This window comes from Nelusetta ayraudi, unplaced genomic scaffold (genome assembly GCF_046127955.1).
Source record: "Nelusetta ayraudi isolate G7.1 ecotype Tasmania unplaced genomic scaffold, CSIRO-AGI_Nayr_v1 ptg000041l, whole genome shotgun sequence".
In the NCBI taxonomy this organism is placed as follows: domain Eukaryota; kingdom Metazoa; phylum Chordata; class Actinopteri; order Tetraodontiformes; family Monacanthidae; genus Nelusetta; species Nelusetta ayraudi.
In genome coordinates this window covers 579508-602989 of record NW_027466091.1, presented here as the reverse complement: position 1 = coordinate 602989, position 23482 = coordinate 579508, and the positions used below count along the sequence as shown (strand labels likewise).

Sequence of the window (23482 nt, the reverse complement as noted above, 5' to 3'; positions counted from 1 at the left end):
AAGCCCACTCACAGTGAAGTGGAGCACAGAGACCAGAAGCAGAGCGCAGCAGAGTGTTTTCAGCACACTCAACCCAAATGCGAAAGATCTTCTCAGCATAATTATGCTTCTGGCTTGTGTATATATGTTTGAGTCAACTTCATTCCCACCCACCTCCTCTTTTATCTCTGGGTGGAAATCAGTTGACGTTAATCTCTGCCGGGCTATTTCCATAAAATGAAATGTAAACTTTTGAGTTCACAATATCTAGCGTTCTATCAGCGTAACACTGTGCTGTAGAGAGTCAGCAAAAAACATTTCAACATTTGAAAAAAATATATGTTTTTTTTAAAAGGAAACACAGGCGCTAGTGATTTCTACTCCTCTTGGCCAATTGTTCATGATAATTATAGTCTTTCAGAAGCAACAGAATTTAGCCACACACATCCTCATTAGCACTATTTAAACACTGGACACAGCAACAACAACTCTTGAGCTTGCACCCCATTCATATGAAGAGGTGGTTGACAAGAGATTTCCGGGAAGTACTTCAACACCTGATCAACAAAGCGACAATTATGTAAGCAGATGTTTGTTTGTTTACCCCCCCAATTGTGAGGAAAATTGAGGAATGGCCAAAATGTCCTTGCATTAAAGAAATGTTCCATCTGTTTAAAAAGAAATCTGGCTGTTGCGATGTCATTTGTTTCAAAACTGCTATATTCACATAAACAGTTGATTCATTACAATGTGTAGGATCTGTGCTTTTGATATGACTGATCCATGTAATCAGAGTACTCTACAAAGCACAGCATATCTTGGATATCTTGCCTTTTAAAATATTGTTGCCATTAAAAAGGACAATTTCAGAGAACTTGAAGACTCTTTAAAGAAGTCATGTTGACTGGGTTGCACAATATGTATGCATCCATACCTTCTACTTTGTAAGTAATTATAAATTAAAAAATAGTTTAATGTTTTTCTTTTATCTTTGAAGAAAGGGGTGTTTGGAATTTGCATCTGTTGTACTCTTTATTTGTTCTGCATACAACATTCTCTGAAATAGCCACATGAAAGTTTTTAAAATTTTGTGAAGGTGAAAGTTAATAACCGCAAGTGAATGTAACGTCCCTCACTTACCACAACACAATAATTGTTTCGAACAATTAAGACGCGACTCTTGTCTTTTATTTTCTCTTTGACCCTTTCATTTTGTGGCGCCCGACTCATACTTCTCCCGTCCAGTACCACTGGGATTCAAAAGATTCAGATCTCATACACTTGACCTTAACATAAAATGTTTAAACACTCAGTCACTGAAGCACTTTGCTTTAATAAAGGTCACTCCTACAGATTTTTCTCACCCTGCTTCAGCGCTTGCAAGTTTTAAGAAACCCATTGGGCTTCTGCTTTGTCACTGAAGGTACAATATGTCTGCAGATAAATATAGACCTCATCTATTCTCCAGTTTAAAAATATCTTTCCAAACTTGAAACTTTCCACTAGTGTGGTGGTTATAGCGCTGTTGCCTCGCAGCACGAAGGTTGTGGGTCTAGGTCCTTTCTCTGTGGAGGTTGTATGTTCTCCCTGTGTCTGCTTGGGTTTTCTCCAGGCACTCCGGCTTCCTCCCATAGTCTAAAAATATGGATGTGAGCAGAATTTGGAACTAAGTTGTCTGTTTTTGTATGTGTGTGAGACTGTGAATGGGTGAATGTTTGTCTTCTTATGTGTCCCTGTCTTCTCCCATGACAGCTGAGATAGATTCCTTTTGATTTAGACTACTGCCTTGTTTCTTGTTGCTCTCCTGCATATAACACATATGTAGGTAGGTCAGAAACTTTAAAAAATAAGAACAAAGAAATTCTGTCTTTTTACTTCATCCTTTCCCCCATCCTGGCACATTAATCTCTTTTTACATCAGAACTTGTGACAAAACAGTATTGAGCACCACCGTCCTCCTTCACTTTATCTAATTTTTCTCTTGTCTCCTACAACTTTCATTGACGTAACTTTTTTCTTTTGTGACAAGAAAAAGAACTAAAAGTGTCATTTCTTGGACACATCTTGAGTCTGTTTTTTTTTTATTTTCATTATATATTTGCTCTGCAACATGCCTTCTGAGAACTGAAGTGAATACTATATAAAAATTGACCCTAGGTTTAATTTGATGGGCTCTTCTTAAGATAGGAAGATGTTATGCCTATGCCTGATACTTTGTCTCTAAAATGGTACCGAAGGTTGTTCACACAGAATCTTACGTGACAAATTGTGTAAAATTTAAAGTAAAAAAAATATTTCTATCAATTATCATTTTCACTTGAGTTTCCTGTTGCTTCTTTTAAACAAATACTTTAGAATCAGAACCAAGCAAAATGGTCATTAATGCTTAGTGATAGATACCCTCTTAGAGGATTCACCTTGCTTTGCTTCTTTGAAGGCCACACATAATATCCCCACAATAGAACTTAAAACAAAAGAACCTTGATGTTTAAATGATTGCGTTGATACTTAGGTCTGATAAACTGTTGTGCTTTCCTAGTTCCATTGTGTAATAGCCACTTTGACATTCTGTTTGATGCTTCTGACTCATTGCTCATTGCTTTCAGTTGGATTCAGTTAGTTCTTGTGCTTTGGGACCCCTGAGCAGTCTGGGTGTGCCACACGCATGCTATAACACAAACGTTGATGAACAGATCCTGTTTGAAATTGATCCTGACGCTTGCCTCCTATGAGTCACTTATTACACAATTTGTCATCGGCACATTCTGCCTTAAGAATGCTCTCGTTCCTTTTTCCTATTTATCATGTTCAGCGCTGGGCCAGGTGTCTATTCAGATCGTGCTGAAAATGAGTTTTTAAATGACACATGACTAACATCACTGGCCTCTGAGCAAATAAGATGCAGGAATTGGAACGCGGATAATATTTGCAAAGATATTTATAAATATGTAGGAATTTGAAAAGCTCAATATATTCAGTAAAACCCAAATATCCTTTTATTAAAACATCAAATCAATGAACGTGATCAAGCTCCTATGTGGGGTATTCAGTTCAATGTAAACACAGTAGTTTCACTGTGCCAGTGCTTCGTCAAGATCTTGCTGTTTTGCAATTATGTGTTTCATCAAAGTCCGAAGCAAGCAAACCGTTGTCAAATGTGAGTGGAAGTTGTGGAATGCTGTGGAAAATGAAGACTGAAAAGTATAGGTTTAATCAACGTTATTGCAGAGGGCATAGCAATCCGAGCTGTCATTACTCAGCACTATGTCTGTTTCAGCCGGCCAAAACACCCTGAGCAATCCTGTCACGTGGTAGCTATTACAGAATGTGACAGGCAGAAAATTAAACTGAAACCAGCGAGTTAAGTCCCTAAAAAAGAAACGTTGACGCTTGTGTAGTTGTGTCAGCATTGTGACAAGTTGACCCAATAGACTGTGTATAGCAGCTACAGTTTCGAGCTTTCCTTGAAAGCCTTGGCTTGGTTATCGTGGCTTGATTAAAATATCATTTGTCTGCTTATAATCAGCAGCACTTCACTATTACTCTCTCTTCCTTTAATAAGCCCTATTACTACATTTTTAAGTGCTTGCCTAGCCTTTTGTTCTCATGAATTAGAGAAGATTCACATGCGAGGCCACAGCCTAAATAGGACTAATTCAAAAAACCTGAGAGTTTTAAACTGGCGGAATATGAAGCAGAGAGGAGCTCAAATTGCAGTCTGGCAAACAACAAAGGCAAACTGAAGTACTGAGGGATAAATGAGAAAAGCAACAGGTGTTGTGCAGAATGAGCAAGCTGCATAGATAGTCTTTCCTCTCAGTTCTAGAAATACAGATTTTACACAGCTCGCATGAAAGATAATTAAGACAGAAACTCCATAAGACCTGCGAATTATCTCGGTGTTTTCAGTAAAAGATCACATTCAGGAATAGCTTCTGGCAACACGCGAAATTACATGAACATTTTGTTCTCAGTTGAAGAGGACTCTTATTACAGTTAATCAAAACAAAATTCATTGTCAACCCACGACCGGATACATTTCATTTTGCAGGACAACACACTTACGGTGCATTATAGTGCAACAAAATACTTTGTGTATACAGGAGATAAACAAAAGCACATTGTTGTATTGTTATTAGAGTCGGCAGGGTCAGAGGGAGTCTCTGAACTAATGGAGTGACATTTGAAAAAAAAAAAAAAAAAACCACTCAGATATCTGGTTGAAAGCGTTAAAAGAGGCTGTATGGAAAACACACAATCCCTACAGTTCTCTCTGCTGTTATAGCCTAGAAAGCACATGTTTTCCATCAAGAGAAATTGTATGTATTTGCCCTTGAATACATTAAATGGGCCCGGATGTGATTCTCATCTGGGGGCAAGTGCTTTTGGGCACAAATGCACGGAAAATTACTTCTGGCTAAGAGATACTGCATACAGTGCAGGGGACGTTGGGGGGCAGAGATACCGACTCTTTGATTTTATGACAGCATCCGCACAATTTGATGTGCTCTCTGAGAAGTATTCTGTGCTTTGATCATTTGACTGATGCGTTGAAACTCAGAATTACCTTTTACAGTTTTTGATTTAGATTTTTGCGTCACAATAATAAATAATGCATTTCAGTTATTCTAAAACCAATTCAAATTGGCAGGGATTTCTACTGTAACATAAAGTAACTATTTGTAATCCACACAGGTCCAAAAAGGCAGAACGATAGGACATAAGTTGATCTTGGATAGATTTAGCATTGTTATCAAAATGTCAGCACTTAGCCCAAATATGTCCATTTTGAACTACCAAGTAATCAAAGAGATTTCTCCTGTGTTTTGTTGTAAGATTTATTTTTTAAATCTTGAAATTATTTTTTTGAATAACATTTCACCATAAACATGTAGGCAATGACAAGGCCTACACACAGGTAATGTTGATTGATGAAAGATTGTTCCACATTACGGTCCTTACAGGAATAGTTACTGCAGTGACAATTACTTTGCTCCCACACCTGTAAACACTTTTATTAGTTGTGGTGGCCACCTGAGGAAATTAATGTGGGAGAAGTGATCTGTGAACTTTTTGAGGAAGCCAAGTGTTTACTCATCACAGTATAATGGCTCAACAGGGGGTTTTTTTATGTCTTACTTTGCACTGAGGGATGCTCCAGTCCATGGTCGTCATAAAAAAAGTATTAATACAGTTGGCAAAATGACAATATGACAATAGCAGTGAGGCAGGGATTGAATCTTTAATGCCACTAATAATAATAATGATTTAAAAAAAAGTGTCATCCCGTCATGTGCTCTGGAAGCATCTTGTTTGGATAGAATTTGTTGTTCAATTATCACCTGAAAATATATCTTTAACACGTTTTTCCCTTTTGCACTGTTCATTCTTTGTGTTTGTGCAGGAGAGAATAGTAAGAAGGTTGGGAAGTGAGATTCTTTCAAGATAACTTCCTTGCATTACTTACATCAGCAGGGCAGATAAGCAAGTGCGGTTCTTTATTACTGTCATCAGTTTTATTGGCGTCGTTAATAATATGCCTTTTTCCTCTGGCGCTTCAATGTGGAAGAGATGAGTTTATCAATCACAGCGAGATTTGCTCCCAGAAGAGAAACACCCCAATGGGGCAGAAAGAGGGAAGACCAAGGGAGCAGTAGAGGGAGATGGAAAGCAAAAGACAAATACTAAAGAATATAGAATGTAAAGCTGAAATACATTACTTGTGAAATAGAGATAAGAAGGATAGAAACTTGGTTGGAGGACAAGCGTATCTTTTTATTACTTAAAATGACAATTTGTGGGGCCAAAAATCTGATCGGAAGACACCAATTAAAATTGCACTTACATGCACTTAACTGTTGATCGGGTACTGAGAAATTAATATATCAATGTAATTATTTCAAGTCTAAAAAGAAGTTACACTTATTTATATTTTGATGAACTCACTTCAGTCTCAAACTAAAACCAAAATAACAAGGCACTACGTCACCACTAAACTCGCTTCGACTCGCTTGGCCCCTCAACAGTGATCGAAGCGTGTGAAGCTTGTGCAAAGTTCAAGTATCATCAGTACCAAATGGCCCTGGGGAAATTCTAATTGAACTTCAGAAAAATGGGAAATATGCTAATCAAACATTTATTTTACATTTTCTAAAATGTAATTTTACAAATTTCTCAAATGTTGGTTGTTAATGATTTGTTAAGAAATTAAGTATTCTCTTCGCTAACATTTTCTGTATTTTTCAGTCAGTTTCTGCCCCTGGATTTAAAGTATTTTGGGTGGGTGTGAAGTGTCTCGCGAATAAATTGTACCCTCTTTTGAGAAGTAGCCTCAGAGGGCATTTTCTTATTTTTCACTCTGCAGAGCAGTGGTGAGCTTGGTAAAAAGCTTCACAGTGACACTACTGTATTTCTCAAACCAAAAAGCCGCAGATAAATAGGGAAAGGCGGGGAGGTAGAGATTCACATTGAATATCCATTCTCTTTATCCCACAGGCTCCTCATTGAGAACACCTAATGACGCTCACATGTCTCCCTTTCTTACTGACATATAACCACAAAGCCCCAAACCTTGATTGTATTAGACCCCACTGCTATTAAAGTTGCAATCATGAGACCTCACTAAAATTATTTATTTATTTTTGTTGCGAAGGCTTAAAAGCCATGTGGCAAAATTGAGATCCTGTTCCTGCAGAGCAACCATGTGAAAGACGCAGTGATTAGAACAAGGCAAGATGTTTTTTTTTTTGTTGAAAATGGTTCTTTTTTTAAATTGATTCAAATGAACTCAAATTCAGTTGATTTTCTTTTTTTGAATGAAAACATGGAGCCTTCGAGTTTGCAACACTGCTGTTATTACTGAATAGATAATGGCTAAATTATTGGGTTTGCACTTGTTAAGCAATTAGAATTTTTGTCACTTTTTTCTCCAAATGAACTGCTCTAATATCTGTTTTGTGGAAAAGGGGGAGCGCATAGAATCAAATTTACAACAAAGGACTGGGTGGCATTCGGCTTTTTAATTAAATGAGAATGCTAAGGTTTTTGAAATATAATTTACAGCACTTATTTTCACAATACAACTTAGTACCGCCAGTACTCATGGCATGCCATCGATCTTAACGTGCCTTTTCCCTGCAGCCTGGATTATTTGATTTTCAATAAACTATAAGGAGTGAGTTCCTTCTAAAATTCAACCAGACTGGTTATTCCCCTCAAATGCAAGACATCAGTCTTCTCGGAAATATCTGCCATGTGAATGTAGATACATTTGAGGTAAGTTTTAACTTCCCTCAAATTTGGGGGAATTTAGTGGATTACTGCATAATCACTGTACATGGTGTACAGTGCAGTACAAGGCATCCTCATGAGTCTTTGTTACTTGTTTTGTTGTTTGTTTTAATTACTACTGACTATTTCTCTTCAAGACTTTTTTTTTTGTATGTTGCCCTTATATTTACACGCACACACACACACTTATATGTAAATTAGATTTATATGAGTATGTAAATCACATTTCAATGACTTCTCCTACGATAGCTTCTTGGGTATGTGTTCACATATTTTCATTTTTTAAAATACATCTGGGTTTCAGACAGAAAGTCGGTTATGCGGTTCACAGCATCCATATTTAAAATTCATTGCTGCAGATATCTCACCTCTCACCCATAATATATATTCTCCAAGGGTTGGCTCAGGTGTGTTGTAGCAGTTAATGAAACATCATGGCCGTCTTGGAGAGAAACCCGCTCAAGGTTCAGGGAAGAGGCATACATGAGGGTGATACGGACATGCCATGCAAGTAGAACTTGCATTTTATTGTTATTTTTGATCTGCTGACGACAATATCATTGCTCCACTGTATCTGATAGAAAGAGTTTAGAGATCTGTTTTACTATCAGCCTCAAATGTCTCTAATCAGACTTTTGTCTCATTCTGAAGAGCACAAAGTTAAGACTGAAAGCTCCTCAGCTCCTCAGCCTTTGAAGGTCATTTGGGATGCAGAGAATTTTTTAAAGATTGTTCGCTGTTGCCAAGAGGCCTGTCTGTGATTGTTCTTCAGCTCGTATGAATGCTATTTTGCGCCTTCACTTGTGGAAATCACTTGGTACACAAATGGGCAGAGGCCGTACATTTTCAAAAGAAACATTAAAACAGAGACGCTTCACAAGATTATTGTCTCAATTGTTTGTTAAACATTTCTGCCCTGGGAAATAAAGATATGACAAATCCCATACAGTCGTCTATAGTAAATTTACACTTTTTACAACTTCAAGCTACTTCTTGTTTGGTCTCCTTCATCATCTGCACCCTGCACCAAGGCATGGGAATCCTTATCAATGCCTCCGGTCCCACCGGAGTTGGTAATGAATGTGGGAACTTGAGTCAGTTGAAATGGATTGTCTCTCTGTGGAGAAAGCTCAGGTTTTAATTAGCAAGGTTAATGGGGCAGTGTGATCAGCAGAGTAGGAGACAGCGATGGAATCTCGCACTGACCCGAGTGACTGTCCTAAATCTGATGGTCGTAAGCACTGCTCGATGACAGCGTGACACCTCCTTATTCTTTTGAAGTAGAAAGAAAGCCTCCTGACGGGGGGCTCTTTCATATTATTGACATTGCCCAGCTTCCTCTCCTCAAGTGTGCAATTTCTGCTGATCAGTATTCAGCCTGCCATAATCTCAGGTGATTTCTCCTCTAAGCTTAGACATAGCAACCTTGTTAATTAGATAACCTGTAGGTACCTCAAGGTATATTGCGTTACAAGATGACTTATATTGTCACATCTTATTACTTGGTTTCTGTGTTGGGGGGAAAAGGGATCAGCATTCATTGTGTTTGTCAGCTGTTCAACGTGTACCTTGCTTTGAATGATTTATGACCCACTAACGAGTGTCTTGTCTTTAGCAAGCAAGAGGGGGCAGCAGAGAGGTTCTCTTTCTGGAAAAAAACAACAACTTGTGAATCCATGATGAATTTTCTATCATGTGTGAGAACGGTGGCACAGTGGTTAGTGCCGCCGTCCAAGAATGTTGTGGGTTTGATTCTGGGCCAGGGGCCTTTCTGTGTGGAGTTTGCATGTTCTCCCTGTGTCTGCGTGGGTTCTCTCCGGGTTCTCCACCTTCCTCCCACAGTCCAAAAACATGCATTTGAGGTGAATTGGGAACTCTAAATTGTCCGTAGGTGTGCATGTGAGTGTGAATGGTTGTTTGTCTCTATGTGGCCCTGCGATGAGCTGGCGGCTTATCCAGGGTGTCACCCTGCCTTCGCCCCATGACAGCTGGGATAGGCTCCAGTAGACCCCTGTGACCCTGAGCTCGGGAAGAAGTGGGTATGGAAAATCGATGGATGGTTGGAGCATATCCATCAGAAAATCTGTGCATTGTTTTGTGTATCTTAACATTCCACGTTATCCTGCTCACTCTTATTTTATCTGCACTCTACATTCAGTTTATGCTATCTGAATACTGTTTCACTCGATACCATGTTAAATACTTTTTTCTTCCCCAGCCTATTGTTTGCTGGTCATCCTGTTGGAGGTATCCAGGGGCTCAACATGGCGCACGAGAAGAATGATGGGCTTAACAATGACGTGGCTGTCTCACCATCACAACAGAATGAAACTGTTGTAAGAGCACTGCCTACACACACACACACGCACACACACACACACACACACACACACACCACTCACTTGTGCACAGTCTGTAAATAAGCCTTTGCAGTTATCGGTGTGATTCTTAGGTGATGCCATTGAGACGGGAATCCCTCAATAGCTGTACTCTTCTAATGACTGTTAACTTTTAGCCCTAAACTTTGAGCTAGACTTTGTTGTGGGCACTTGGTGCAAATTAGCTTTAGTTGAGATGAAGTAATAAACAGTGACAAGGACCTGTGCGTTTGATCGTCCATCTCACTTGGTATTAAATAATTTGTGTCCATTACTTATGCTTATCTCTTGTCTAAATCATTCGTTACACCTGTAAAACCATACCAGTAATATTTTCCCATATATGTATGTATATATGTATATGTATATGTATATATATATGTGTGTATATATATATATATACATATATATATATATATATATATATATATATATATATATATATATATATGTATATGTGTATGTATATGTATATGTATATATATATGTATATGTGTATGTGTATGTATATGTATATGTGTATGTATATATATATGTGTATATGTATACATATATATATATATATATATATATATACATACACACACACACACACACACACACACACACTCATATATATAAGAATGCTGATGGCATTGAGCTAAAATATTGTTTTCAGAGAAAATATTAAGTTTTGATTTTTACAATAAAGAACTGAGCCATTGCCGGACAAAACACATGAGCCACTTTTGTCCTTTAAAGGTTAAAGACAAATAAAAAAAGAAAGTGAATTATTGTTGCAACTCAGCTGTTGAAATTGAAAAACACCCATGGTGACAGATAAGGTAATAACACAGTGAAAAGAAGTGGTCGAAACTGGAAACCGAGGCACAGCTGGAGTAGAGACAAGCATATTGGGGTCCAAATGTGTCAGAGTGGTTTCCAACCTGATTATGGTTGTTGGGCATTGGATCATAACCATCCTGCTAGCTGTATTTTTTTTCGATAACGCTTCTTTTTTGATGTTGGCACCATCAATAAAGAGTGCTTGAGAATGCTGAATGCTAAAGTTGTTTTTTGCCATTTGCCATTTAAAGAATGAGAGCGTGCTTCTGTTGTTAGTACTAGCTCACTGTCTTCCTGTCCTCTCTCCTGATTTGTTCCACCATTAGTCATCCTGAGTGAATGAAGCTGTTTCTGCAGTGCATGCCCTGTATTCGTTTTGAGCAAATCTGAGCACGTCGCCAGAGAGCTTGCAGATAGATGCTTACCAAAATGGAGCAGCACTGCCAGAAATGGTTGCCGTGACGTGGACTGTAAAATACATACTGTGTAATTTTAGAATTGATTATATGCCGTCTACATAGTCTCAAAACACCTCATGTGGATTTAATGTTTTTTGGGGTTTTTTTGCAGGAAAAACTGCTCTTTTTCATGAGCTTATTACTTCAACTCAACTCGTCAGTTGTTTGCACTTTTCCACTTTGTTTATTTTAACCTTCAGCCCTGTGCATTTCCTCTGAGCTGGATTGATGGTAGATTTACATCATTGACCTTTTTAATGCATGGCTGACCATTTTACTACTCTTCTGTATTTCCAATCAACCATTTCTCAACAAAGTAGTGTATCAGTGAGTTACTCTCACCTGAGGTCTGTCGTCATTTAGCCTGTGAAGGCAATTCATTAGCTCCAATTTACAGGTTAACTTCTGGCACAGTTCCAGCCCTCATATACATGTGCCGCATGACGATAAATTGGCACCGTTGCTGTTTATCACAACACAAAATTGTGATTCTGAACAGGAGCATGGTTGACGTGAAGTTCAGCCCTGTGAGATTTGTATGGTTTTAATCAGCGTTTTAGTGCTCCAGTGTGAAGCACTCTGCATAAACTACAGAATTTAACTTTGAAAATTAAAACGTTTTTATTTTTGACTTGACTATGCATTTATGTCACTGGAGATCTGGTAATATGAAGTCTTTCACATGGAAATAAAGTTTTTTGTACTGTGTAATGGCCATAGCAACCATATCAGAATCACGTTAAAAAAGAATGGTCCTATAAATCTAGCAAGGAAATGAAGGATAGATTATTCTATATTATTTTGTTGTTGTGATTGGGCCTGTTGTTATAAAACTGCCAGGTTGAACATTCAGAGTCAGTGATGATGTTAAATTGTAGTTACATTAGGATTCATAATAAACAGGAAGATACATCTGTTTTTTGTTTTGATTTGAAAGTGACTGCAATTCTAATATAATTGTGAATTTGTCTCAGTTTCCATCCAGACTAAAGAGAAAATTAAAGATGGTGCCTCCCTCTTTGGGCAAGTTGAGACCAACTGTTGGTCAGTGTTGCATGAAATGCACACCAGGCAGTCTGGTAAGTATACAGTGAAGAACCTGGGCACACTTTGAGGAAACAACAACAGATGGAAATTGTAAATGCTAATACTACTACTACTACTACTACTACTACTAATAATAATAATAATAATAATAATAATAATAATAAAATACCTTCCATTTACCTTACATGATTCAAAAACTGCTGACAAGAGCTCATTTAGCCATCTGTTTACAGCCTCCTGCAAAAAAAATGCACCATTTTTAGCCTCCTGCTAAAATTGCTGTGTTCTTGAACCTCATGTTTGGCAGGGGGCAGCAATGAGGGTGTTATCGCAAAGCAGTGAGCGGTATTGGCTCTTTGTGACATCACAAAGTATTGATTTCCAGGAGCCGAGGTGTCGGGTCTGTGTGGTCGATCCTCAGCTGTGCTCGGATCATTTTATGTCAGCGTTCACCTGAATACATAGGTCCCAACTTTCTCCAGCAGAGATGTACATTATAGTAATATGATAATTGTTATTATTGTTGTCATTGCCATTTGAACTGCTAGTGTTTGGTTTAACATCAGGCTCTCTGATTTTGTCTACCACCACTTAGCACGGGAAGCTCGGACAGAAATCTATTCCCAGCTTCCACAACCTGCTGAGCATCGACAACACGCACGCTAGGTATTAATGACACCGCCAAGACAGAGGTTTGCGGTCGAAAATGCTTTTATACACACACACTCACGCACGCACACACACACGTGTCTTGTTTGCCCGTGCATTTGTTTCTGCAGGTACCAGGGGTGGCTGGTGCGGCGGATTAGCTGCTTGCTGTTTGTGAGTGGCTGTAAAGTTTCCTCAAGACCCAGTGGGAACCGACTGGAGAGAATCGGCCAGAGCAACAGGTACACAAGAGGAAAGAGAAAAGGAAGGACGGGGGGCGCCCAGGCCGGTGGAAAGTTAATAAGTGATAGTCAGCGATACAGAAAATGAAACGGGACCCGCGGTTCTGGCGAGAGAAAGTGAGACAGATGGGCAAAGAGAGAGAGAGAGAGACTCGCACACGGAGGAGATAAGAGTCACAAACAAAGATAAAAGAAAATGAAGGCTATCATGGAGTCTGCGCAGACTGAACAAAGATAAATAGGACACGTTCCCAATGTTGTCACCGTTTCCCTATCGCTGTCTCCGTCTCTGTCTCTGTGCGTTTGTTGTTTTCTCTCCTCGCGTGTAATTGAGTTTAACCTCTGAGTGACCTCTTTACTCAGGCTGTTGTTGTTGCCGCTGAAGGCAGGTGTTTGTCTACGTCAGGGACAAAAGAGCCTCTATGCTTCTTTAACTCTGCCCGTCCTGTGACCGTGTGTTTTCAGGGTGAAGGAGGTGGTCGCAGTGGAGCGTCAAGCGCCGGAGGGTCGAGGCGTCCGAGAGCTGACGAACCGTCTCTCACCGTACCTGCCTCTCATTAACACCAGCATCGTGCCCAGCCTTGTCCGGTGTGTGTGTGTGTGTGTGTGGGCCAAAGGCCAGAGGGCGAGGATCAAAGGAGGATTGCTCTTTCCAGTTTATTGATAATAAATTCATACCCTTTTAATGAATTTATTGAAAGCTGCCCTCTCAACTTTTCACCTGGGCCTAACAACATTCAAATAGCCTGCTGTGTGTTTCCATTACCAATCTTTTATTGTGATATTTAGATTTTACACAATTCTATGGGGTAATTGGAAACGCAGCTTTTGTCACTAATGGTCACGAAAATGCCTATGAGATCCTGTCTAATATTAATTTTAGAAAAATATTTACCATTTCTCTTGCCAAGTGAAGTCAAATGGTCCTGTGTACAACAATCACGGACCCCCCTTTCACCCACCCTTTTTTGTAATTATACTCTAATATAATTGCAATAATTAATGTAACAAACGCTCATCTCTACAGCACAGTACATTTGACAGAATCTGGAGGATGCCACTATTACACACTGTTGGTGTACAATGAAATATGCATGTTGCACCAGTAGTTCCAGATCATGTCTTCCAGGCCATTAGTTCTTTAGGAATAATTTAAGCGTGATGCAGTTCTCAGGGGGTTTATGTTGACAGCATATCTGCCGTCCAGGATTTCCCAGTGGGACATCAAGCACAAAGGAGACTCACAACAAGCAGCAGCAGTTTCCTATGACCCTTTAGAGGGAGCTGTAAAAATCCCCCCGCTGATTTTTCCGTTGTTTTCAAACTTCTTATAACAACTTTCTCTTGGTGTGCAGCCCCCAGCGAATAACTGCTGCCATAGATGTGTGTGATGAGGTTACACACTCATCTCAATCTCTTTGCTGTGCATGGAAGTAAGACCCGTTTGTCTGTTCAAGCCAATGTAGGGATGAGCTACACACATTTAGAGAAGAGAGAGAGAACAACTCATGTCCCTTTTAGTTCATTTCCTACCACTTATGTTCCTGATAAAGCCAGTCCTTATTATTGAATCACGGTTAATCATTGTGTTTTGGTTAACCATTTGTGCAGTAAGTAGTAAGAAAAATAGGAACTCTACGATACCAAGTACAGCTTTGATTAGTCGGCTGGAATATAATGGGGACCAATAGACCAACAGGAAACAACTAGTCTGTGCTACTACATACAATTTGTGCATGTTAGAGAACATATTGAAATTCCCATACGTGCATTAAAAAGGTTGTTCGCTGTCATTGAGCCTTTGTTAAGATATAAAAGACACATCACCTACAAATAAGACCTTTAATAAAGAATAATGCAAGAAATGTATCAATATGCACTAAATTGTCTCAGTAAATGTCTGAAAGTTTATTGGTTTGAAAAAAATGTCTCACTTGTGCATAAAATTTTGCTCACTTGACATGGTTTTCTGAGTCGAAGTACTCACCATATGCAACCCGACTATAGACAAATATACAAACAAGCAACACTTGACTCCTTTGCCTTTATCTCTCCCTTTCCTCTTCTGACCAGATTTGTCGGCTGGCTGATGTTGAAGGTGTTTGCATCGGTGTTTGACAACATTCAAGTCGACCTCAACCAGCTGGCGCCTCTGCAGAGAGCCTCACAAGAGGTGCAAGTATCTGTGAACGTCCTCATACATATTCCAATGGAATGTCTTTTGTTTACATGTCATTAAACATGCTCATTACTGTGACAGCAAACGCTGTCACCTCTTTGTTTCCGATGTCAGAAAAGAACGTCCACCGTTGGATGCAATACGAAAACAACAACAGCTGTATTACTACATACGCATGGCCAGGCTAACGTTAACCAAGAATTTTAAATAGTAGTCTCATCCTAATCAAGCAGTATTGCTTTAAACTGAGCCTGAAACAAAAATCCCTTGACCATATTACTTGATAGATTTTTTTTTTTAAACTTATTTTCATAGTCGTCCTGAAGACTGCAATTTTATGGTTGACTTAACGAAAACAAGTATTAGAAAAAAAAGTCTAAGCCATGCTACTGCTGCAGAGAAATGTTTTGTTTTGTTTTTTATTCATTTTGCTTAATTTTATTTTTCAACAACATTGGCAGTGTTAAAGCCAGGGCAATTGAACAAACTTGAATTCAGACTCAGTCTGTTGCAAGCATTCTATGAAAAAGTATGTATCACCATGTGCACTATCTTGTTGGACTCCCTTGTGACCTCACAACTGCCTTGATTCTTAATGCCATAAATTATGTAAGGTGCTAGAAACATTCCTCAGAGAGTTTGGTTTATGTTGGCATGATAACATCGTGCGGTCGCTGCAGATTTGTCCACTGCATGTCGATGATGCCAATCTCCTGTTCAGCCTTATCCCAGAAGTGCTCCATTGGCTCAGGATGTAGTGTCTGTGGCCGTTGTTCATGTACAGAAAACTCAGTGTCATGTTCAAGAAACCAGTTTAATGTGGTTTGACGTTTGTGACATAATTATGACAATTTCTGAGACAGGCTGTAGCAGTGGTTCTCAACTGGCAGTCTTAGGACCCAAATTTATTCAACTAAGATAAAAACACAAGCCCACCTTCTTTCATGTCAAGTAAATAAATTATTGAAATTATTGAATTGAATTGTGTGTTTGGCTAAATAAATGCCCCACTCTGTAAATGTATATATTTTAAAATTGCTTTTAAAAAACGGGGAAGGGGACTACGCACGAAGCTGCGACCCAAATCAAAACAGCTCCACCACCCACTTTTGGGTCGCAAGCCACAAGTTGAGAAACGCTTGGCAATAGGACATTAACAACAAAATTCTCAGTTGGTACTTTCTGGCTCGAAGTATGTAAGGAAAGTATTTCTCACACCTGTCAGTCCTGACGTCGACCTTTGCTGCTGGTGTGCTTGTGCTACAAGGTTGCACATGCTGGTTGGACTTTCTGACGCCTGTCTGGCATCTTAAGCCAGGTTGACCTTTTTCCTTTTACTTATGACATCAGCTAGGCCTTTTTCAGACAGTCCCTGACAGCAACCTGCAAACCAAACAGCAACTCATCAAACAAGTTACTTTAAATCACCTGTTTCCATTTCTAATGCTTGGCTGTGAGTTTACGTGCTCGTTGTGACTAGTCGGTGTCACGCTCGCATTCTACAACAAAGCCTGATTCTCATATCGGTTTCATTTCAGAAAACCCCAGAGCACCTTTGCTAATTTGTCTGAGACTTCAGCACAGTCCACCTCTGTTTGTCATTATGACTGACTGCAATACAAGGAATGTTGTTTATCTAAAACCTCTGTTTGTTTCTGTAATGAAGGGATCTTTGCTGCTCTATGTGCATGTGCGTCAGAGCCTCGTGGACTGTGCACTCGTCCCTCTGGTGCTTTTCTGTCACAAACTCGCAGTTCCATACGCTGTTTGTCCCTTGCAGTGTAGCAGCTATTCCCTGAGGTATTGTCATACACACACACACACACACACACACACACACACACACACACACGCTCGCATTGACACAAACAACCACAACCACAAGGCTGTGGTTGGAGCAATTCCAAGTGTGCATTGTGTCAGACTGAACCCTTTCCTTGGCAGAACCGGGCCAATTTTAGCAACATTGGTCTGATTTCAATGTTTTTTTTTCCCCATCTGTGATATTTGATTTAGCTGTTGCTTATCTTCTAGGGCCATCCTGCAAAGAGTAGGTGTTCTCCTCCTGCCCCCCTCTTTGCAAACTGAGGAGGATGCTGAAAGGGACAGTCTGTTCTCGCCCGTCATGACGTCCGTAAGTGCAACAGTTGTACAACAGAGTTGTAATTCTTGTTATTTAAATGTAATCAGGGTTTGAATAGGAAAGCCATCTTTAAAGGACACCTAATGATTCATTTTTTACTACAATCTATTAATTTTTACTGCAAAACATTATTAATGTCCCCCCCTAAACGTCTTCATTTATCAGCTCCTCTTGACATTAACATATTTGCGTTTGTGTAAAGCTCTTTTTCATTCTGCGTGAGGGAACTTTAAGATATATTTCACCCAGAGAAACAAGCTGCTTTGTGAAGATCAGTACTCTGCTATAAAGGTGATTAAAAATTCAAGCCGGCCATTAGCCTGCACGACCAACCCTAACTAATGGGTTAGTTAACAAGGGAGTCGGCAAAATTTATTTTATTTTATTGACCATCAGTTGGAGAAGGTGTGTGTAGTCTGTGCGCACAAAAGCAGGCTAAGTTTAGATCACGTTGACACATCCACAGACCTTTGTCGTTAATTGTGCGTTGGCCTGGTTGGCTGCTGCTAGTTGGTAATTGAAAATTCCTCTTCTGCATAGGGAAAACAGTAATTGAGGCGAGGAGAGAGTTTCTGGATGCCATGGAGTAATCCCCGCAGCCCCTTTCATTTTAGCTCTTTAATCTGCTTGCCTTGTGCATTTAACTTCTCCTCCCTCCGCTGCCCTTCACGCTGTTAAGCTGCCTCTTTGTATTAACTCCAAGGTCTGTTTTGGTGTATTGCTCATGTATTTTTTAGAAATGCATCATAGGAATTTTATGTTAATTTCCCGCTGACGGCCAAGTTTTCTCGCACCTTTGCCTCTTGCTCTCTCTCCCTCCCACCGACCCTCCCTCTCTCTCTCTCTGCTTCTGTTTTTTTCTCAGCTGGTGGATGAGCTGCTCCATGAGGGCCAGCCGATAAGTGTGGGTTTGTCAGCCGAGACCGGTCGTGGTGGCCAGTGGTTGGCTCATATCGCGCAGCTCCTCAAGCGAGGCTCTGTCACAGATGTCACTCTGGTCCCTGTGGGCATCTCCTACGACCGCGTGCTTGACACTCGTACACAGGTGGACGCGCGCTCAGTAATACACAAGTGACATGCTGCATTCGGGAGCAAGGGGGATCAGGGTTCTGAAGAGGTTCTGCACCACCACCTATAGTGTAACTGGCTAAATAAATACAGGGTGTCCCAAAAATCATTTTAAAAGCAATTATCTTGAAAACTCCTAAGTCTAGTTCAATGAAATTGAACAGTGTAGGTGTTGAACATCGTAAGTTTATTATGGGGCCTAGGCGCCTGTGACACGGCATAACTGGGTGACTGTGTGTGAGCATATTCCAAGACGCAAAATTACTTCTCTTTGGGAGTGAATGGCATGGCTCAACCTGAAAACACAACCAAAATAAAACATTAAATATAAAATCTTGATCTGTTTCTATACATTCTGTGAAAATTTGAGGTTATTTCAACAAGAATTGACAAAACGATTGGCCTGCTAAATTATGTCAATTTTTTTGGGACACCCTGTACATTTAAAATGTGCTGCAGCTGCAGCTTTGGCTACAGGCGTCCTCCCAACACAAGTCCGAAAGTTAAAATGCAAAGATTCATATTATACTTAATGTAGCACTGCTGATATTTTGCAACTGATTCTTCCTTTCCATGGTCTGCGCTACTGTTCAACATTTCCCGTACATCTGAGATTTCCTAATGTTTTCAACATCCCTCTATTACTCATTAGTACGAGGGGAACTTTCTCAACTTTTGTAATTTTTCAAAACTGAATTGATTGCTTGGTCTCCAGGAGGCGTTCTGAAATCTGCGCTCCAAGCCAATATCGGAACGTGGTTGGAGTTGCTTTCGGTCAATTCCTCTTATACGGTCCTCATCCCTTCTTTTTATTATCATAGATGAAATGCGCATACAACTTTGCACACATGTTTTTGCTTCTCTCTTTCATGCAGGCACACTCACATTTAAATTAGCCTTTAATCTTTGCGCTTATCATCAATTCAGCTCATTAGTGGTGTTGCCTCTGTAATATGTTAGTTGTTTTTTTGTTTTTTTTACTGTCCCAAAGGCATGGCCTCCTAACAGTGTGACTCATGAGAGCTCTTTTATGTTCTATACACCCTCACAGGTCGGACTTGGCGTCATCTTTCAGTGCCTGTGGTCTCTTATTTGGCGGAAACGAGTGGGAAGTGTGAGGGTCCATTTCGCTCAGCCTTTCTCTCTTAAGGTGCACAGCAGATCAAATCTAATGTGGTTGCAAAAGTAATTTCTTTCCCAAATGTCAATAATTGTGATTGAACATCACCGTACAGACAATTACACCATATTCTCACTGTAATAGGGCTTCGACAGTCAGTTGCCCTGATGACTGATAGAACTTCCATTAAAATCACAGCATTACAAATGCAGCATTGTCGTTGAGAGAGCAGATCAGTTGTTCCCTCGCGTTCATGTTCGCCGCAGTAGCTGCATCTATTAACAGTAGAAAGAAAAAAAGCAAGATGTGCAGGAGACATAGCCAACTCTGCGGAACATAGTGTGCTGCAGAATCGGATCTTACAAAGCCACAAGGCAGATGAATTGCCTTGAGGATTTTCTTTTAAATTGAATGCAAATTATTTTACCCTTTTGTTTTTTGAATCACATGTCAAGTCAGCCGGGGGAGAGCATGCCTTGTCCTAGTCCTAACATACCACTCTTAAGAGTGTCACAACACTCTTAAGATTTGACCAGCCGTATAACCTTGAACAAGGGAAAGCAAAAATAGGGCATTATATTGTTTGCTAGGAAAGCATGAGAAATAACAAAGATGTAGATGACTTGCGAAGCTGGACGGTGCCCACAGAGTTTGCATTGCCTCTGGCCATTATCAGCACATTTACCACAATTTCCTTCGAAGCTGAAGTGTATCAGGCATATTATGGTTTTTAATTCCTTCCTGGATTGTCATTGTTCATGCAGTTAGTGAGGATAGTTTTTTGTTTTTATTTTCTGGCCAGGAACAATTTGAGATCATCAATAACGTCTCACTTTGTGTTTGGGTGCAGGAGATGTGTGAGGGAGGGCGGTGGTCAGCAGATGAATGGCTCCCTCTACAGGACCTGTTGCTGCCCATTATCCTCGGCGACAGGTAATCATGATACCTGAGGGACGCTTGCGCGCATCAGCAAGTGTTTGTGCTGTATGCGAAATGCACACAGCCCTGTTGTGGATTGCGTTCGCTATCAAGTGTGAAATTGAAAAGTTCCTTTGTCCTCAACTTCCGAGATAATCTTTCCTCTAAACCTTGAATCTGGCACATTTGTGATGCAAGCACTGATGAGTTTTTATCCTCTTAGACTCAGTCCAATTATCATCAACATTCCACACACTGCCAGTGAAAAAGATAGCAGGAAAAAAATGTCCATCCCCACTAAATCTGTGCCTGGGATCTGACAAGTAAAGTGGCTTTTCCCCAAATTTTTTTTTATCATTCTCAGAATTAAAATTGGGTTTTCATTAGCGCATGTGCTGTTTCTGCTCTTTGTGAATATTGATTTGGTCTCCGTTCTGTGCCTCTGCCACATTGTTCTCTGTCCATAAATCTCCTGAAACACTTCACTGTGCTAAATACTCGCAGTATATTACTTTTTGGAATGTTACTTTATTTATTTGGTATTTAAAGATATGCTCCTTTTCATCCCTCACCAACATGAACAGCTGCAGAACAAAAAAAAGGACAGAGTGGTGGGACCAGAACATGGCCTAAGACAAGAAGTTTATATCACTATTCCTGACTGAGATGACAGGTCTCACATCTCGCCTGCTTGTGTGTTTTAGTGAAGTGCTGCAGCCCGTATCATTATAAACCGTGTTCGTTTTTCATCTCGTTTTACACTCAGTGCTTTAAGTAACATCATCCTGGTCTCTTCCCAGCAGCAGATAATAGTCTGTCTCATCTTGAGATCTGAATCTTAAAATGATCCGTCTTCATTTTTACGTCCCTAAGAACTAAGAGTGCGTCTGGTCAGAGGAGGATGTCGTGGCTCCTGCCCTCCTCACATCGTACGCCTGACCTCCGAGAACTGACTCATCTGGAGAGAGACCTCAGCGTCGCAGTCATCCGGCACCTCGCGTTTTGTAAGTCCGGGGTCACGCATCTCCTGCTGAATAATTATGCTAAAATCCTGCATGCCACCCCTCTGTAAGTATGACTCGTGTCCTCCGCCGTTAAGCTCTGAGCTCCTGCGCGGCTTTGATGTCGACCAGCCTGATGTCCACTCTGCTGCTGCACAGGCACCGCAAGGCAAGTGTGTTTATTTGTTTGCCGAGCAGTTTCTCCCCGCGGCCCTGTCGCATTCTGCACTCTGCTTCTGCCCCTTCATCAGTTCTCCAGGAGGCTCATAAACAGGATGGATTTTTGTACCAGTTCATTAGAGTGTGACGATCATTTTCTCAGTGTCACCCACTAGTCCGGGCTAACAACACCGTGCGGGGAGTGCTGTTGACTAATTTCATTACAGGCAAAACTTTTCCATCCTTGTCCTGCAGGGCGTGAAGGCGTCTCTGCTGTGCCAGGACCTGGCCTGGCTCACCACTGAAGTGTTGTTCCGGAACAAAGATGTTGGATTTCAAGGGAGTTTAGCAGAGATAGCTCATCATTCCCTCTCCCTGCTGGCCCCTCACCTCATCATAGCTGCAGCCCCATCCAGGTTGTACAGTCATTTATTTTTATTTTTTGATCTCCATAAAAAATAAGCACCAATTTGCTCTACGCTGTAAAACTATGGCGCTGCTTGAGTTTAAGTTCCCTTTTCGAAACATCTCAATCATCTGATTTTCTTTCTGGCTCACCTTTCTTTTCTTACAGAAAAGACCCTTTTATTATGGCCCGTGTGTCTCCTGCTGCCTCGGTGCACCTGTCGCGTTACGCCCAGATTGTCACGCACACTTTTATTTTGGAGGCCGTCGGCGGTGAGCAATTTTGTGTGCGTGTGCGTGTGCTTTGTGCGCCTGAAAGTGCTGCCTTTAAATGTCAGTGTAAGACCTTATGTTCTACAAGCGCTTGATTTTCGCTGGAGGCTTTGGCTGTGAATCTTTTGGCACGTCGGTGGGAAAAGTCAATTTCAAAAAAAAATGCTGTTGGTAAAGTTGGATCAATACATAATATTCTAAATTCTTAAAGCGTACCCAAGTCCAAAGTAATGTCTTGATGCTGCACATATCAATTCAGTACTGTCGCATTGGTGTGACGTGCTGGCAGGTCCAGCCAGTCCATTTCCAGCTGTCTCAGCAAAAGTTGTCTCCACCGCCTGCAGTTGGTGCAAAATGCTGCTGCCAGACTTAATACTGGAACAAGAAGATCGGAGCATATAACCCCATTGCTAGCTTCTCTTCACTGGCTGTCTGTCAAACTAAGAATTGATTTGAAAATGTTAACTTTTAAAGCTCTTTGTTGTCTTGCTCCTAACTACATCTCTGAGCTTTTAATTCCATATAAACCCACTGGTAACCTCAGGTCCTCAGACACGACTATTGGTTGTACCCAGGTCTAGGCTGGAGACCAAGGGTGACAGGGCATTTGCCATCTACGCTACCAGATTATGGAACAACCTCCTTAAGGACATCAAGTCCGTCTGTCCACTGACTAGTTTTAAATCTCGTTCAAAAACCTACTTTTTTACAAAAAGGCCTTTTAAATCCCCAAAAGCAGCAGTCTGGTCCATCTATGCTCTTATTTCTCCATTTGTATTTATTGACTCATTTTTTTTGTTTTTAATGTTTCGCTGTTGTTGTTATTCTAGCTGTATTTTTATGCCAAAGTATGCACTTTGTAACTATGTTTAGAAAAGTGCAATACAAATAAAGTTTATTATTATTATTTTTATTATCATTATTATTATTATTATTATTATTATTATTATTATCATTATTATTATTATTATTATTATTATTATTATTATTACTATGAATGACTCCTATGAGCTGTACTGAAGAATCAACGATCACACGGATGTCTGTGCTCTTAGCGTGTGCCGTGTCGGCCATGCTGTGCGAGGTGGTCAGCAGCGGCGTCAGCGCCAGGGTGAGGGGCGGCGTCCCAGACGAGGAGGAGGTGAAAGGTGACCTGGAGTTTGACGTGGTGCTCTGCCAGTCGGAGCTGACGGACAGAGCCCTGCAGCTCTGCCTCCTCCTGCCTCCAGGCTTCCAGCCAGTGAGTTTGCATTCCTATCACACACAGCCACGCGCAACCCTGTGTGTCTTATTCAATGGATGCTTAATGGAGCTGAACAGCCATCCATCGTGCTCTGGTCCCCCTATCT

At 40.5% G+C, this 23482-nt stretch overlaps 1 protein-coding gene across 3 annotated transcripts in view; it reads left to right on the top strand.

The window, feature by feature from the left end:
* gpat2 (glycerol-3-phosphate acyltransferase 2, mitochondrial) overlaps positions 1–23482 on the top strand; it is a 40190-nt gene that overhangs the window by 8737 nt on the left and 7971 nt on the right. The window contains exons 3-18 of one of the 3 annotated variants that reach the window (XM_076033237.1): positions 9488–9605; positions 11905–12009; positions 12573–12643; positions 12757–12867; positions 13333–13455; positions 14941–15040; positions 16713–16846; positions 17081–17180; positions 18055–18234; positions 19309–19371; positions 20228–20310; positions 21169–21299; positions 21395–21465; positions 21711–21871; positions 22030–22133; positions 23189–23373. In XM_076033237.1, the coding sequence (XP_075889352.1) occupies positions 9534–9605; positions 11905–12009; positions 12573–12643; positions 12757–12867; positions 13333–13455; positions 14941–15040; positions 16713–16846; positions 17081–17180; positions 18055–18234; positions 19309–19371; positions 20228–20310; positions 21169–21299; positions 21395–21465; positions 21711–21871; positions 22030–22133; positions 23189–23373 (1794 nt within the window). In that variant the 5' untranslated portion in view covers positions 9488–9533. Of the gene's footprint in view, positions 1–9487; positions 9606–11904; positions 12010–12572; positions 12644–12756; positions 12868–13332; positions 13456–14940; positions 15041–16712; positions 16847–17080; positions 17181–18054; positions 18235–19308; positions 19408–20227; positions 20311–21168; positions 21300–21394; positions 21466–21710; positions 21872–22029; positions 22134–23188; positions 23374–23482 lie in introns of all 3 variants that reach the window. The other 2 variants (XM_076033236.1, XM_076033238.1) reach the window with 2 other exon arrangements.